The sequence below is a fragment of the Lissotriton vulgaris genome, chromosome 12, assembly GCF_964263255.1.
Source record: "Lissotriton vulgaris chromosome 12, aLisVul1.2, whole genome shotgun sequence".
NCBI classification, from domain to species: domain Eukaryota; kingdom Metazoa; phylum Chordata; class Amphibia; order Caudata; family Salamandridae; genus Lissotriton; species Lissotriton vulgaris.
The window spans coordinates 37,220,267-37,238,560 of NC_141700.1; the positions used below are offsets into that span (position 1 = coordinate 37,220,267).

General features: G+C 46.2%; 1 protein-coding gene across 1 annotated transcript in view; it reads left to right on the forward strand.

The window, feature by feature from the left end:
- Positions 1-18,294, forward strand: part of SIN3B (SIN3 transcription regulator family member B) — a 146,083-nt gene that overhangs the window by 100,161 nt on the left and 27,628 nt on the right. The window contains exons 15-16 of the mRNA XM_086946936.1: positions 12,262-12,431; positions 13,282-13,455. Coding sequence (XP_086803062.1) covers positions 12,262-12,431; positions 13,282-13,455 — 344 coding nt within the window. The remainder of the gene's footprint in view (positions 1-12,261; positions 12,432-13,281; positions 13,456-18,294) is intronic.

The window sequence follows — 18,294 nt, forward strand, 5'->3', positions numbered from 1 at the left end:
GCGAGTGTCTTTGTCTGTGTATATGCGCGCGCATGTGCACGGCGCGGGACGGAACGTGCGCGTTCGCGCACCCAAATCTGGTGGAAACGCTCGTAACACCCTTTTGTCCCTCATTCCCCCGAGTCAGGCAACTAAAAGGCTCCAGCTGGACGCATCCTTCGGATGCAGTACCAGCGAGCCCTAAAAAAGGGCGATATAAGACGTCCATCTATCTCAAAGGGGAAAGGGTCTTTACTCTCTGTTCTTTCTGGTGCGAAAGAAGGACAAGAACGAGTTCAGGCTCGTTCTGGGTTTGCGACAAGCGAACAAATGGATTCGCAGGGAGACGTTTTGCACGCTGTCTTTGTGCCAGATTTATCCTAAGCTATAAAGAGGAGACTGGCTTTGCGCTATAGATCTGCAGGATGCGTACTTCCATGTGCCCATTGCACCGAAACACCAGAAGTTCCTGCGCTTTCTAGTCGGCATCAATCGCTATCAGTACACCGTACTACCGTTTGGACTGAAGTCTGCACCCAGGATTTTTTCAAAATGCATGGCAGTGGTGGCAGCGCACCTGAGAAAGAACAAGGTGTTTGTCTACCCGTACCTGGACGACTGGTTCATCAAAGCCTCCACCTTCCAGGAAGCGCAATTGCGCTTAAATAGGACGGTCGTTCTGCTGACCCAGCTGGGGTTGCACATAAACATGTCCAAGTCTGTTCAGACTCCTGTCCAGTGCCTACAGTACATGGGGGCCTCCATCGATACTCTTTCAGCAAGCGTGTCTCCTTCGGAGGAGCGACGCTTATCGATCCTTCGGAAGGCTCAGGCTCTCATAGCTGTTCTATCTACGACAGTGAGGACGGTGTCTTCTCTACTGGGGTCGATGGCCTCTTGCATCTTCCTCACGCCATATGCACGCCTCCACATGAGGCCGCTGCAGGAATGTCTGGAGGATCAGTGGGACCAGAAGCGGGGGGGCTGGGACAATAGAATCTGACTGTCCCTTCACGCTCAACAGTCCCTGAGATGGTGGTGCTCCGCGGAGAATCTCCTCCAGGGCGTTCCATTCCACAGGGACATTCTCATTCAGACTATCATCACGGATGCTTCTCTCCACGGCTGGGGAGCGCATTCAGACCATCTACAAATCCAGGGAACGTGGTCCCCGGCGGAATCCACGTATCGCATCAATTTCCTGGACCTCAGAGCTGTCCACTTGGCACTGAAGGCCTTTCATCCATCCTTCCAGACCAACTCCTTGCTTGTACAGACGGACAATACGACCACAATGTATTACCTCAACAAGCAGGGGGACTCGAGATCGCACACACGGTCACAAGAAGCGCAGGCGATCTGGCACTGGCTGCTAGCCAGAGGACTGACGATAATGGCTACCCATCTGCCAGGTGTGCAGAATGCTCAGGCGGACGCAGTCAGCAGGCTGATGCAGGAAACCCATGAGTGGGTCCTACACGACGAAGTGCTAGGAAACATCTTCGACAGGTGGGGCACTCCGGACGTAGATCTGTTCGCCACCACCGAAAACAGAAAATGCGGAGACTTCGCCTCCAGATATTACCAACAGGGGACTCTGGGGAACGCGTTATGGATCAGCTAGTCGAACAGCTTTCTGTACGCCTTTCCTCTCATTCCCCTGATTCCGGCGGTACTCATCAAGCTGTCTCAGTCCAGAGCACGGATGATCCTCATTGCTCCGGAGTGGCCCCGACAGTGGTGGTTCACGGACCTGCTTCACAGGTCTCCCCTATCCCACCTTCGGCTGCCGTGCCGGCCGGATCTCAGATGGTGCACCCCAACCTCTCATCGTTGAGTTTGGCGGCGTGGCTCCTAAGATAGTGCAAATGGACACCTGAATCTGCCTGATGATTGCATGGATATACTCAAGGAGGCTAAGCGACCTTCCACTAGGACTTCCTATACCTTCAAGTGGATGAGGTTCTGCATCTGGTGTACGTCTAAGAACCATGTTCCGACGACCTGCATACTTCCATACCTTTTTGCATTTGGCTCAATCTGGCCTTAATTTTCATTCTTTTAAGGTTCACCTCGCAGCGTTAACTGCGTATAGGAGATGCCCTTCACAGACCTCCTTCTGCAAGATTCCTATGATGACATTTTTTTGGATTGAAGAAAGTGTTTTCTCATGTTTGGCGTCCTTCGCCTTTGTGGGAGCTGAATGTGGTGCTGTCCAGGTTGATGAAGGAACCTTTTGAGCCTATTCATAAGGCTTCACTACAGCACTTATCATGGAAGGTGGCTTTTCCTCGTGGCCATTACATCGGTCCGCAAAGGGGGGGGGTTAGGGGGGGGTGAGTGAAATTCAGGCATTGTGTTGCTAAGAACCTTATACTGTATTTCATGCTGCTAAGGTTATGCGTACTCTCCCGAAGTTCTTTCCTAAGGTGATTTCTGATTTCCATGTCTATCAGACTATAACTTCACCTACGCTTTTCCAAAATTGTTCCACTCCAGCGGAAAGGTCTCTTAATTTCCTGAATGTCAGAAGGGTGTTGAAATTCTACTTGGATAAGACCAAGGACATTTATAGGTCAGACCAATTGTTCGTCAATTATGGGTCGGTCAGGACTGGTCTTGCCACCTCAAAACAGTCCATCTTGAGGTGGATTGTGTCCTGTATCCAGTTGTGTTACCAAAAGGCTTACAAAACCTTAGGGGGTAAGCCTAGGCTCATTCCACCAGGCTCAAAGAGGCTACAACAGCTTTGTTACGTAATGTTCCTATTGCAGACATCTGTAGGGCTGCCACGTGGAAGTCGGTCCAAACCTTTGCTAAACACTACTGTCCAGATGCTCAGGTTGGGCAGGCTTCGTTGAGAAATCTGTTTGCACAGAAGTAGTGATGTCGGTTTCCTCCACTGCTGGTTTGGTTTGTTGGGATGGGCTTGACATTCTATTCACAAGGTTATGACTATACACAGAGATCCCCTACTACAGAAGGAGTTGTTTCTTACCTGTAACTCCAGTTCTGTAGTAGGGGTATCTCCGTTATAGTCATAAGCGCCCGCCCTCCTCCCCGGTGGAGAAAATGTTAATGTACTATATGCAACAGGCCTTGCTTTATACACCTTCAAAAAGAACTGAAAGTAAAAGGACTTGGCTGTGCATTCTGGGATACCAAGGGTCTCTGGAAAGTCCCTCAAAGGCACGGTATCCTTTTTCCAGACACATAATGGCAGCCTAATGGGCTTGTCTGTCCAACCTTCCTCTCTACCATTTCAAAGGATTTGTGTGAAGGGGAGTTTCTCTATGTGTGAAACTTGGCAAAATGTATACAATTAGATTTTATTTGGCTATCCTTTTCACTTCGTGATGAAGTGCTGGCCAATGTAGCCTTGTACTGTGTAGGCTGCATTATTTGTCTTTGATTTTCTCTTAAGTGTCTATGCAGGACTGCAGAAGAAGACCATTTAAGAGACTGTTTTTGATTGCTCCGGGATCCCCGCACATGGGCGGGACTATTCACTAGATTATGACTATAATAGAGATACCCCTACTACAGAACTGGAATTACAGGTAAGAAACTACTCCTTCCTCATGAGGGGCGGACTCACCAATGTTCCTATGTAATGAGTCTTAAATCCAAGCCTGGCCATTTATCTACCTTATTTTATGTACTGTATTTATAAAGCGCTACAGTCATCCACTAGGGAGTTTCCAGTTGCTAGATCAAGATTTACAAAGCTCCATGCACTAATCCCCCATAGGGGAAATAAACCTGCGCTGTGTTCGTCGGCCAACGGCTGTCGTATTACTATCTTCGTAGTGCTGCGCAAGTTCGTTGGCCGATGCGGCCCTGCCCATTCCGCTAAAGGGCCGCACCGTTGCGCAAATGCCTCTGCGGTTAAGCGGATAACCAAGTCTTCAACCTATTCTGAAATTAGAAGAGGTCAAAGGTAAGGGCGAAGATCAAGGGGCAAAGAACTCCAGTGATCGGCTGCCAGATGGCTGAAAGAGTGGCCACCCCTTCTGGCTTTTTTAAAAATGTGTGGTCATCACCAAAGATTGATTTGCAGAACAGAGTGGGCATGTTGGCCTATAAAAAGTGACTCGCCCCCTTGTCGTAGAGTGGCTTATTAACATGGCATAATAGCTTGAATTGAGCCCTTTTACATACTGGAAGCCAATAGAGTGAGTTCAAACAGGCAGAAGCCAAATTACTTTGCATACTATTACAAATAAATCTAGCTGCCGCGTTCTGAATAGATTCCAGTTGCGTGAATAGGAAGACGGCCATTCCTAGGTACAGAGAATTTCCGTAGTCCAGCTGCTCATAATGCTTGTGTGACTGTCCTTCACCATTCTGCTGGAATCCAACGAAAAAAACTTAAGCAGCAGGTGGAGGAGACCAAAACATTTTCCATATATTGTGTTTACCTGGTCTTGCTTAGAAAGAGTATTGTCAGTTAAGAATCTGAGATTCTTAGCTGCCCTCTTTGGTTTGAGAGAGGGGCCTAAAAGTGACAACCACCTAGAATCATTCCAGATTCTACTAGCCCCTCCAAAGAGCAAGCTATCGGTCTTCTCAGCATTGAATTTCAAACATTGTGATATGCTGATTTACTAGCCTTCCTGGAGGAGGAGGATGTGTTAACACCTCTATCCAGAACAGGTATTCTTTCTGTCCTCTGAGAGCAGGGTTCTCCCCTCCTAGAGGAGGTCAGAAACTCATCTGTGGCAGCAGGCTGATCTGGCCCAGTCAGCCAGCACACTAGAGGGTTGGTACGGTGCAGAGGGTAGCTCTAATGGTGCATGTATTAATAAATCCATCACTGGACTCAGTGTGGGTTTAAGACATGGTGTTTTGATACCAAAAATCATAGGATTCAGTGAACCCATTATGGACCAGTGTCCAGTACATACCTTAAGATGACTTCCCTGTTTACTTGTAATGTCAGTAATTGAACTGGCCAGCACAGGGCATATCTGCTCATGCAGATATGTCCTCGTGTGTAATATAATGCACCCTGCCTAAGGGCTGTTAGGCCTGCTGTAGGGGTGACTTAGAAATATTGCATGCAATGTTTATGGACATGCCAAACCGCAGTGTTCCATGTCGTTTTTACACTTTTTAGTGCACCTTGTCATGCAGCCTACAGTGGCAGTCTGTAGCAGTTTGGTACTGGGTCCCTTAGAGTGACACAAGATGTGCTGCAGCTCTTAGGGACCCTCTTTAGTACCTATGCCCTAAGACACAGAGGTACCACTTACTAGGGACTTACAGGGATGCTAAAGGCTGAGTCACTTGGGGATCCAGTGACCAGTTGTCTTGTGTTTGGGGGAAAGACACAGGAACCCAGTGCCCTTCAGTTTAAGTTGCATTAAATACCAAGCAAAAAGTGTAGAGGAGTACTGCAAAAAAAAAGAGTTTCCTACAGGGACTACCACAATACTTCAACCGCTGAGGACTCCAGCTGTAGATGCTTCACTTCCATGTACCCACATGACAGTCCATGGGCAATGCTCAATTGATAAATTGGTCAGGGATTTTTACCTACTCATTTCTTCTACTACAGCTCATTCCATATGTAGTGAGAAAAATGCTGCTTGCACCATTGAGGCACCTGGGCAAGGTAGCCATGATACTTGCTACTTCTACAACTGTCTATACATTCCCATGAAAAGCTGCCTCTATGTCCGCACCACCAAGGGCAGCTGCAACATCCCTACCTAAGGACAGTAATTCTTGTGATCTGGTACTTCGAGTCTTAGAATTTGGGTACCTTTTAGCTTCCTGAAGAGTACTTCGTTTAACACAGAGGAGTGCACCATTTGTGCATCACCAAGTGTCTTGATTCGTGTTATTTTAAATCTTTGTTTCCATCACGCTTAAGAACCACTTTTGTAATTCTGAACTGCTGAATGTGTACAGTTCATTTACGGGTATTTACATTTTGTTGTGTTCGAAAAATCGTACCCTACAGCCTTTCCCTTCACACTACATGTAACCCAGATAGATTGTCCTATAATTCCCTTTACAAATTCATCTCACTTTGCAATCTGAGAAATAAAAGTAAACACAAATCCCCATGTTAAAAAAATAAAATAAAGTACAATTTGTCAGAAGAATTAGCCTGACATTTGACCTCTGTTTTTGAAGCGCAGCAAATGTGACAAGATAAATAACAGAATTTAAAGGCCTCTTTATTTATTGCTTGGACATTTCTGACCCACCAAAAATCTGGTCATGACCAACAGTTTGGGAAGCCCTTATCTACATGTTAAAGGAGCAATTATGTACACATGGATCGTACCAAAGCCTATTTGAAGTAGCTGTCTGTAACCTTTGCTCTACCTTAGGTTCGAAAACCAATGTCCAAAGACCGCTCCAGAGTGATTGTCAAATGTACTTCAGTTTTCTATGCCAAAAAACTAAATGCACACTACACTGTGTGCCTGCAGCACATTCCACAGGAACAAACTCTAGCAGCGCAAATAGGTCTGGCTTATACATAGAAGTACTTCTTCAATTTCTGCTAAGTTTAGGCACTTAAGTCCTCATGTAGACATATCACTCGTCCTTATACTCGTGCATCATTTCATCCACCCACTGACACAGCAGTCTTGCTTTCTATCACTTACCCTTCCATTATGACCCACACAAACTCAACAAGCCTGTAAAAGATAAGCTAAAAGAATAAAAGTAGTACAAGAACATACATGTCCCAGCCTTGATCTCAGATGGCTGACGTAATGCTTCTAAATGTGGCTGCCATGTTGGAACTTTATATAAATGACATACTACAGACAAAACCAGGACGATATGGCGGTCTGATTGAGAAGCATTGGCTGTACGAAATGTTGTGCACTGCAAATGAAATGAGCTGTTGCCCATTAGCACTGTCTGGAAAGCTGCAGGAAAGGAATGAATGGGAATATATGAAAGGAGAAATTGTAAAAGGAACAGACTGGCCCATTAGAACTAGCACTGTTGCACACTCATTTTCAGGCCGGTGTGCACATGAGATCTGGCAAAAAGTTGTCCCTCACAGAACAATAGGGCCATTGGCTGAAGAGAGCTGTCCCATTTCCACATGCTGTATACTGTCATGGGCGGAAGCATAATGTACATGATACTGAACAGTTTATGGATGGATGTATAATAATGTTTATTAATTATTTTGATTACAAGATGGGACAGCTAAACTTGTCGGGCTGTTCTGAGAGTCTATGTTGCAACTGTGCGGGGCATCGATCATAAATCGTAACTAAAGTGCGTGCATGGGCCAAAATAGGAAGCAATGTGGTACTCCTTGACAAGTAGCATGTTTCAAGACGCCATGCCAAGATGTCCTGCTGCTTTAACCGTCTCAGCGCTAGTAGGTTGTCTTAAGGGTGTTCTGTACACTAGTCTGAGTAGCTGGGCATGGGTGGTGGTAGGACTGCAGAATACAGTACTGGTTAAGAGCTGTCACTGTGAAGCTACTTCTTTGCTTTGTAAATGCCATAGCTTGCAGAAAAGAGGGATGGTCAAGCCATATTACTAGCCCTTTCCAAGATGGTGGCTTGATATTGATTGTATACAGAGGCTCACAGCCTAGGATGGGACCGAGTTCTTCCTGTGAGTTCAGTTCCTGTTAACAACATATAGAAGGAGGCAAGTTTAGTCGCTGGATCAGGTGCTTATTTTTTGCTCCTATTTTCCACTATTTTTGTTGCAGTTCTTTGGTTCCTGCAGTTGATCATCTTCTGGATTTCCACACCTTTCTTTTTGCTAGTCTTTTTTCTCCCTTCTGATGTCAGAAGGTATGTGGTGCCTAGTTGAACTCTCCAGTGCTAATCTCCATCTTCAATCAAGTGCTACAAGGTTTGCAAAGGATTTTTCCGTTTGTGGGTGTCTCCTGCTACCCAGGACCATCTTAAGGAGGCTATTGACACTTTCACATATATTATTCTGTGAATTGTGCCACTGTGGCTACCAGGAGGAGTCTCCCTTACCACAAGCTGCCAAGAAGGTGCCTTAGCAGACTTTCTCAGCATCATGTTCTAAACAGTCTTGCAAGTAGTATCACAGTCAGAATCTTCTACTGCCAGGGATTGTCAGATGGCATAACCAACACCAAAACTCCTTCCCAGCAATGGTAATCTGTGCAATTCCATGAAAATAAGATTTTCTACAGCCTTTAACGTGGTGTAAAAACAGCCCACCCTTAAAGGCTTATAGGTTTTAACATGAGCTTTTCAGAATAAATATGACAGACCTGACTGCCTTTGTTGTAACATTTTAAAATAAATCTGTCATATCTATGGTCTTTGACATTAAACTTTTCAAATGAGCCAATCTGGCATATAGCCTTTATTGTGCATAAACTCTACCACGAGGAAACATCAGGCATACATTCATAAAAATACAAATATGTACGAAACAACAGTTTGCAAAACAATATAACAGTTGGGAATACAATCTCTCCTAAGAGGCTGCAACAATAATCATCAAAGTGCAAATCTTCTGATAGAGGCTTTTGATCATAGATTCTGCACCTTCTGAATTTTCCCAGGCGCCAGACTGGATTTGAAAGATTTTCATAGCAACTGATTCACACGCTGGTCAGTGGCTCAGCTTTGGATCTATCACGTATGTGACAGGTCCACTACATTTGCGCCATCTCCGCTTGCTATTGTCAGTTCCTTTCTTTACACATTGTCTGACGTGGATCCGAAGCTCATTCTTTCGAGTCTGCCAGACTTTACAGTATTGTCTCAAACATTTTTCAGTGTGCAAGGGCCGTGTCTCTTAAAACTACAGGATTCAAACCATGCGAAGACTGCTACAAACAGATGTCAGTGACCATCCATATGAAGTCTGTCTCTAGTGTCTGGGCTCCCAGCACAATTTGGCATTTTGAGATGATTGAGCCAAGAAAAGCCATCCGTGACCACGAAGCCAAGCGCTATGTGGAGGCACATTGACGGAAGTCAAAGAAAGCCCAGTCCTGATCGAGCTCGCAAACGTACTTCCACTCACTCCTGTGGGCGATCTCGCGTCCGGTCATTCTGAAAAGCAAGGTCATCCAGTAAGTCCAAAAAGAATATTTGAAAAAAACACATAAGCATTCCAAACACAGCTCTCCACAGTCCTGCCACTCCCATCTCTTGGAGTTGCATGATACCCCAGGTATCTTGAGGCTGCAAACTGTCGCTCCCAGCCCTGAAACCGATTCCAATCCTCATGCCTTTCAGACCAGACTTTCCAGGCCCTCTGGTGACATTGCAAGAGCTACGAGAATTTAAAGAGGCTATAGACCAAATCTTCCGTACCCAACTGAACCCTTTTTGCGTGCTTTCAGGCCCTAAGAATCTGAAGTGGCCTCTAGTCTGTCCACCACTGGTAGTTCCGCTCCGAATTTCCACTTATTCTGACGTCGCCCCCGGCTCGACACTGATGCCTTTTACATCACCACAGCCCGAACATAGACTATTCAGAAAAGGGGGTGGTGATGAACAGAGTGTCTGAATTAAGCAGACCACTCTTACCCAGTCCAAAGATCAGGGCTTGATCCATCACCGTTATTTATCTCACTGCACCATCCCAGCTCAGAACCTGGCTATATGCAAATGAGTCTGTCCCTGGCCCAGTGCATCATGGGAACAGGGCAGACTAAACTACCAAGCCAATTCTTCACCAGAAAGGAGACAAGCTACCGGGGACCGGTTTCTGGCATTTCAGCCGTCTTCGGCCCGGCTTGCTTGAATCCTGATGGTGCAGTGAGAAAGGGACTCATGTCTGAGTATACCCTGCCACACCTATAGTGGCCAAAAACGATTCAGAAAAGGGGGTGGTGATGAACAGAGTGTCTGAATTAAGCAGACCGCTCTTACCCAGTCCAAAGATCAGGGCTTGATCCATCACCGTTATTTATCTCACTGCACCATCCCAGCTCAGAACCTGGCTATATGCAAATCAGTCTGTCCCTGTCCCAGTGCATCATGGGAACAGGGCAGACTATTGAATGTGGATTAAGATCTTGGCTAAGGCCTTCCGGCGATGCCTCGACCTGAGCCTTTGAAAGTACAGTGTCATTATCGGGCCCCGCGACTGCGGTTGGGCCTTGCACATCGCTCGAGTCGTCATCGATGGCTCCGATGGCCTGTGCGTCGTCTCCTACCTCGACGACGTCTTCATCATGGACGTAGTCTTCTTCTTCGTCCTCATCATAGTTAGAGTTCTGCTCCGACGCAGGATCCGACTGTTGTTCAGGATCCTCTTCATCGACGCCCTCGTCGATGGCGGAAAAAAACAATCTGAGGATGGAGAGGACGCCCATGCGCACTGTAGTCCAGGGGAGGAGCCACCTATCTCTTGATACTTTGAAGACTCTTCCAAGACAACAATGTGCAATCATCCGGACCCAACACTAGGCGGCGATCTATGCACAGATATGAATTCAGCAGCCCACATGCCTCGAACATATAGTCCGCCCCACATCTGGTTGATATAGACATGAAAGAAATACTTACAAGCACTTTACAACACTAAATACCCTATGCAGTATGTACAAATGTTTCAAATGTAAAACATCGAGTCTAAATACTTGTATATTGTCTGCATGTTTTTACCATACATATTAAAAGCATGGGTGATGGGTGATGGAAAGTGCCCATTAAAATTGAAAATACCTTTCTCTAAGTGGAAACATTCAGTATATGTATATATATATATATATATATATATATATATAACACATGAGGCGCCCTTCACTCGTATGCATCGCCTATTCATCCAACATATAATATGTACAAAAACTAAAGTTTGAGACAAAGGACCCTGCTATGTAAAACATTTTTCTCGACATGGCACCACTTTCAGCTCAAATAGCTTTGCTGCACTTGCTATTGGCCTTCTGGTAAACGACCTTTAGACCTCTCTGACACATGACAGTTCACGCCTGCTTGCAGTTGCTAAAAAAGTTGCACCAGGGTTCACCGAGGCCCAAATGTTCGCATTGAAGCATCAGGATTTAACTGTAAATAGTTGGCGATCTATGAGACATGAATGTCAACATACCCAGTACGTGCCTATATGTGAACGGGACTACTGTTCCCATAATTCATCCTGGCGACAAAGGTAGGCTGAAATGTCCGAGAGAAAAGTCACTGTTTGTTGGTACAAAATACCAGGGCCATAATGCAAAGATTAAAACTGAATGTTCATTGCAGTACAAATCTTGTCTCTATGCCGAGAAAGATTACCATGTCTGTTATAGCGGGCAGCATCGAATTAATTTTATATATGTTACACCAACAGTCCTGAACCACAGCAAATACTCCGCAGCAAACTCAGGTACAGACCACAACAGCGCAATAAATTCCAATTTCAGTGCATTATTACTCTGTTAGCCTTCAGCATGGCGCGTTTTGGCTGCGTCACTGAAGCCTTGTTTACATGACCCTCCGGATACATTTAAAGTGCTTAAATAGTGACTTCCTGGCTGAACAGATCGCATGGCGCATAGAGCTAAACACAATACTATAACTATCAGTAGTAGTTTAGAAGGATCTATCAGAACCAAATGAGTTGTATATAAATAATTAAAATTCTTATAAATATCACAACATATTTGACAGTACAAAGCAGCAACATAGGAAAATGTTAAAAACTGTTAAAAAACCTTTTTTTTCCTCTACACAGAATCAACACCATGATTCCTAGTTTATATATATGTGTGTGTGTGTGTGTTTATGTATGCATATGTGTATGTATGTATGTGTGTGTATAGCACAACAATATTCACACAGAGAGGACTGCTCTTTTACCAAAGTTGGAATCACCATGACAATATGTAAGTCATTTGTTGCATACAGTCCCACAGCTCATATACGCACATGACTGATTTCTCTGCCCTTGTCCAGCCGCACTAGTAATTGCGCTGATGCCAACTTTGGTGAAAGAGCAGTCCTCTCTCTGTGAATATTGCTGTACTATCCAATGGGAGAGAAGTGTGGTAATTTAAAGGTGCCATCTATGCCCGGGTGCAATGTGTACTTCGACAGAGTGATCAGGAGTCCCCTCAAACAGGAAATCTCTGCTTCAAAGAAAAAACTTGCAAGGCCCGTACTAGATGGCAGGATGATGGAAAGCATGTGCCCGTACAGAGCTGCAATATGACAGTTGCAGAGAAGTAATATTTGCTATGTTATCACCACAAGTTTGGGGTCTACACTACATCTTGCTTCGTTCTGTTTGACCAATTTAGGACATTCTAAACATTTTTACATCTTATTTGTTTGTTGATTGCAGGTGAAGTGGAGTTGGAAGAGTATTATCCTGCATTTCTGGACCTGGTTAGAAATTTGCTGGTTGGAAACATTGAACCTTCACAATATGAAGACAGCTTGCGAGAGATGTTTACAATCTATGCGTACACCGGCTTTACTGTGGACAAGCTCATCCAAAACATAACTCGACAGGTGTGTACTCCGGAACATGTTGTGAAAGGCTGGATTGTACGAGTAGGTAGTAAACATCAACCTTCTATGAGGCACATACTGAGAGGCACAAATAGTTCTTACAAGTTGAGTTATGTGTTCAATTTAATGATGCGGAGAACCATCTTCGGCCCCTTCTGGCCTGATTGTGTTATGTGCTGCATTTCAAAGAGAAGTCTCTTTTGACCCTTGAAAACCAAGGTTCTTACTTAGAAGTGTGAGCTTTGTTTATCCTGACCATTTAACTATTTTTTTCATTTGATCATTAACTGTGTCTGCCTGCAAACAGTGTAGTAGGCATGTTGTTTTTAAAAGTGCTGGTCCCACTACCTCCAGACTCTCGTATGTCACAGCAATAAGCGAAGTAGCACTGGAATGTCTTGGACAGCACAGTTGGTTTGAAAGGAGAGTGGTTCAAAGGGGAAACGGTTGGCTCTGCAGCCACAAGCAAACACTACTAGCCGACAACCCTAACTCCTTCTCTTGGGGGTTGTCTGCTTTTTGCACAGCTTGTGCTGCTGTGTGCCTAGTTTTCTTCAGACCCTTCAGACCCTCTGCGTCAGTGTGTGCCCTCCACCTCCCCTCCTATGCTTTTAATGAATGGCATTAGGATAGGTAGCTTATGCCTGTTTGAGTTACCCAAAGCTCCCCATTCCGCCATGTAAAACTGAGCCGGGGGACCACCCTGTCTGCTCAGGCCCAGGGTATGTATCAGCATTAATTCCGGTCTCTTGCATAGTATCTTGACTTGGTAATGCTGTGTTCTCTTCTTCAGTCAATTGCTGTTAACGTGTCATTGGTTTCTTTAACAGCATTCCTTCTTTTCCAACAGCTTCACCATCTTGTGAGTGATGACATCTGCCTGAAGGTGGTAGAACTGTACCTGAGCGAGAAGAAAGCAGGGGCCGCAGGTGGGAACCTGGCATCACAGTGTGTCCGGGCAGCAAAAGAAACCAGCTACCAGTGGAGTGCAGAGCGCTGCATGTCTGATGAGAACTGCTTCAAGGTGAAAGGCAGGGGCAGTGGCATTGACAGAAGCTTCATACATCCATTTGTCTGAAGTTGTGATATGGGACCCCAAATAATTTTTTTTATATTATCAAAGCATTAGTTGTGTTTTGGGTGTATACTGGCACTGTGCAAAGGCAACCAGATGTAAAAGACCCGAGTGAAACCCATTTGGTACCCTTTTCCATGTTCTGGTATCAGAAACCTCGAAAAGCTCAGAGCTGGGTCCACATTTGTGTAGGTTAAAAATTGATTTGGGTTTTCTCAGTTCTATCTTCCTCACCATGAGGTATCTGTTTTGTGAAAATGTCACATACGTTTGGTATTATTCGGTTGGTTGCTGTGCTCCCTGTACGGAGTATCGATTGCCATCCATTTCCCTCTCATTCCTTGAATCTTCTGACACCAGCTGGGCCCGACACATCCAGAAACTGCAGATGGGGAGTGGAATCGCTCTATTAAAGGGCTTGGTGGGGCACATAGGACACATGTAGCACCATTCACCACTGTGACCACGCATACAAATAAATTGCAGAGCTGATTTTGAAGACTGGGGTTTTGCAGAGGGAGCTCAGTAGTCATCAGAATCACCCTTATCGAAGGAAGCTTTGAATTTTAAATCCATTTAACTGTTAAACCTTCCCCCTCCAGCTTGAGATTGTATGCATAAGTCTCAAGCGTTATTTGTATGGGAATTAAATGGAAGAGCTGCTGCTGCTACCAGTTTTCAACCTAGTGCCTTGATCCAGATTTACTTTTTTGGCAAAAGCAGTATTTTCCCTTACCTCCGACCTTTTACTACTCCATCCACAGTCCAACTTCCGTACATTGGAAGATGCGACACATGGTACGAGTGCCTTTATACATCTCATGATTGAGACTGGTGTGTGGATTAGTGTTTTGGAATATGCTAGATATGTTGCAAGATCGAGAAGGGTGTGTCGGGTAAATGGTTTGTTGTTCCTTAGACATGTACGATAGAGAAGGATGTGTGAGGAAGGGTTTGCCTGTCAAACGCCAGGTATCCAGCTTGTATTAATTTGGGTAGGTACGAGCCACAGGGCCTTTGGGATTGCTTAACAACCGGGCCATATTAAGCAAAGCCAGCGTTTCTTACCATCTGGACCTATTGGCTTTGCCAATTGCTTTTGGTGGTGTAGTGCAAAATTGTCCCAAAAAAATTAAAGAGGTGCTATGGCACTCGCATCACTCCACTGATGCACATATGCGTCAGAACAAATGCACGTCAGCAGATTGACCTGGGCGCCATTTGATTCTATTTACCAATCTGAGATGGCAAACAACACTTGGAAATTTTTTTGTAGCGTGAAGGCTCCAGTTAAAAAAAAAAGGCTATATTTATTTTGTTGGGGGGGGGGGCTTTAATAGAGGAGCGGTGGGGCGAACAGTAGTACACAGATGGCGAGTGGGGAGAAGCACGAGGGGGAGGATGTCAGTGAAGCACATTAGTGAAAGCAGCATGGGGAGTGGAAGGAGAGCACACAGGTGAGAGAAAGCGGCAAGGGGGGAGTAGAGAAGCACATTAACGAGAGCAACATGGAGCAGAAGGGGGTAGAGAAGCATACCAGGGACACAGCTGGAAAACACATGAACTCTCTTTGGGTGCATCAGCAAGATGAAAAAAAAGTAGTTCCCTAAAAGTAAGCAGTGGAAGGATACAAGTAAAGAGACCATGTTCAAGGGAAGGGACATTCACAAGGTGGACGAGGTAAGCCATTGAATAAGAAGTAAAGAGATGTGACAAAGCCAACTAACAGTAAGCAGTGGGCGTGCTTTAAGCCCAGTGTAAGTTCTTGGTGTGTTAACATTAGGTGTTTTGCAACCAGATGCCGTCTGGTATGCGTAACTTTATTAAAGAAAATAGAGTCCTGTACGAGCGACTGTGCAGAGGTAGCAGTGCACCCCATACTGCTAAACGTTAGGTAATATGTTTACCCCAGTATTGGAACTTTCATAGATTCCCATGCTTTGTATCATTCCCCGTCGTCGGAATGGGAGTCTCGGTAACAAAAATACCATAGCTGTAGGTACAAAAGACAATGGAAAAAGGCCTAGGCCTCATTCCCTTTTGTAGCATATCACCCTCTTTGTGTAAAAGAGACCAAACTTTTGGCCTCAGCCAATCAGAAGTGCCTCACCACTTAGAACCTTCCTGAAGGAACCTCAGAGCCTCAGATTTTCTACCGCACGTTGTGCTAGGGAGTCTCCTTTGAGCTCTGCTCAACTTCTACTCTTTTACAGGATTTCTTCAGGTTTTTTCTACAGGATTTTCTTCAGAATCTTTCAGATTCTCTTCAGGATTCCAGGATGTCGGAAATTGAGAAGAAAAAGGCGCTTTTCAAGCCTTGTACCTCCTGTGGCAAGAAAAGGCTTTTTGTGGAGGATAAGCATAAGGACTGCATTTATTGCCTCTATCCTGACCACCAGGCGGCTGCCTGTCCCATCTGTCGCTCTTTTTCTGCCAAGACCCTCCGGGACCGAGAGGGTAGGCTCCTGACATGGCTGCAAAGGCTTAAATCAAGGAAGGATACTGTCTCCAGTGACAGTGAGGATGCTGGATCGATGGCTATTACTAGAAGGTCAGTGAAAAGGGGTAGGGGTTCCCCTTCTACTTCTGTGGAAAGATCTTCTAAGGCCTCAAAAAAGACCCCCAGTGAGTCTGAGAGCCCAGGTCCCAGCAAATCTCCTCACGGAAGTGTAAAGGAGAGGGATGGACCTTCTACACAGTCTACAGGTGCGAAGACTTCCACAGCCTTCAAAACACCTTCAGGCCAGTCTTCTGAGAGGACTTCTAAGCCCTCGACAACGAAGACGTCGACAGCGGGAGGCCCGTCGACTAGAACATCGAAGGCTCCGTCGACTGGAGGTTCGTCGACGTCGAGACCGTCGACGGCGGAGTCCTCACCGTCGACGGAGAAGCTAAAGACGCCGATGACGAAGGTACCAGCTTCACAGGTGTCGACGAAGGAGCCGTCGACGACGAAAGCCCCGTCGACGCCCAAAGTCCAGTCGACGACGAAGGCCCTGTCGACGTCGAAGACTCAGTCGACGACGAAGGCCCCGTCGACGTCGAAGGCCCCGCCGACGACGAAAGCTCCGTCGACGACGAAAGCCCCGTCGACGACGATGACAACGGTGTCGACGACGAGAGTCCCGTCCACGGTGTCGACGACTGCGGTCTCGTCGACGAGGGCGTCGACGACTACTACAGTGACTATGACGATGGCTGGTGTGTCGACAGTTTCGTCGTCGACGACGTCCACGACCCCTATCTCCACGGCGTATATACTACCGTCGACGACGGATCCCACGATCTTGTCCACAGAAAAGCGAATCACCATTTCTGTGACGCGGATCACGCCGGAGATGACCTCTCCAAGGACAGTGTCCCCTCTGTTGCCAACAATGCTCCTTCAAGAGGTACAATCAGAGGAAGATGACCAAGATGCATATAGCTATGCCAATAGTCCTTCACAACGGTTTGTCAAATGCCAGGACACTGACTCAGAGGGCGAATACACCCACGAAGAACATGGTCATAGTCAACGGCAACTGCAGCAAACTGACCAGGAAATGGTTGCAGTGCCTACATCTTTCCTGCAGGATCTACATAGGATGCTACAGGACTATAAAGCTAAGGCCAGTAGACCTTTGCCAAATACATCAACGCCTGCTACGCCTTCAAGGGTTCAGGCGTCATTGGTGCCACCTACTGTCTCAGCTCCAACCTCTCCACAGCCTCAAGCAGCCGTTCCTCAGGATTCCTCTGGTTTACCAGGATCACATGATGTTGATGAATCCTCGGATGAGGATCAGCAGTCGGATCACGTCTCTAATCCCGACACGGAATATGATGAGTACGTTATTGACAATCCCGCATCACCAAATCCAGACCCGGCGGACTCTCCGCCAGCGGATATTGGAGGTTTCCATCAGCTAATGGAGAGAGCGGCGGCAAGATTTAAGTTAGCAATGCCTAAAGTCACCACAGATTGTTTCTTATATGACTTTAAGGAACCCTTTCGAAAAACTGCCAGGTCTATTCCAATCGTGGATCACCTATGGAAAGAGGGCATAAAGACCATGACACACCCGGCGACGGTGGTGCCGGTGCTACTGCATCTCGAGAAAAAGTACAAAGCGACCGATGATGCTCCAGCGGCCTTGACAGGTCATCCGAGACCGGACTCTGTGATCTCGCAGGCAGCGCAGAGAAAATCGCGCAACCCTTCAGCACCGCTGACAACTCCTCCGGACAAGGAAGGACGGAGGTTGGATAACGTGGGAAAAAGATTCTCAGCGATGGCAAGTTTGCTGGTGCGAGCAGCTAATGCCTTAGCGATCCTGGGTAGGTACGACCGTCAACTCTGGTGCGATGTCGCCCCGTACTTTGACCAGTTGCCTCCTGAATCTATGTCGGAGGCAAAGAAGGTTTTGCAGGAGGGAGAAGCGACGTCAATGGAAATCATCGATTGTGCAATGGATATTGCGACTACTGCATTTCGTTCGCTGGCTGGGGCAGCAGTGCTCCGTCGCCAAGGGTGGCTTAAAGCTACTTGGTTCCGACCTGAGGTCCAGAATAAAGTATTGGATCTCCCCTTTGATGGAGAAGCTCTATTCGGCAAAGTCATTGACGACACCCTGCAAGATATTAAGAAAGACACAGAGACCGCTAGGTCTTTAGGAACACTTCAGTACAGGAAGTCTCCCTTCAAGGGCTCTAGAGACAGGGGTGGTACTTATAGAGGATCCTTCCAACAACAACGTTATTCCAACACAGGATCCAGTTCCCAGCAACACTGCCAATCTTACCAGC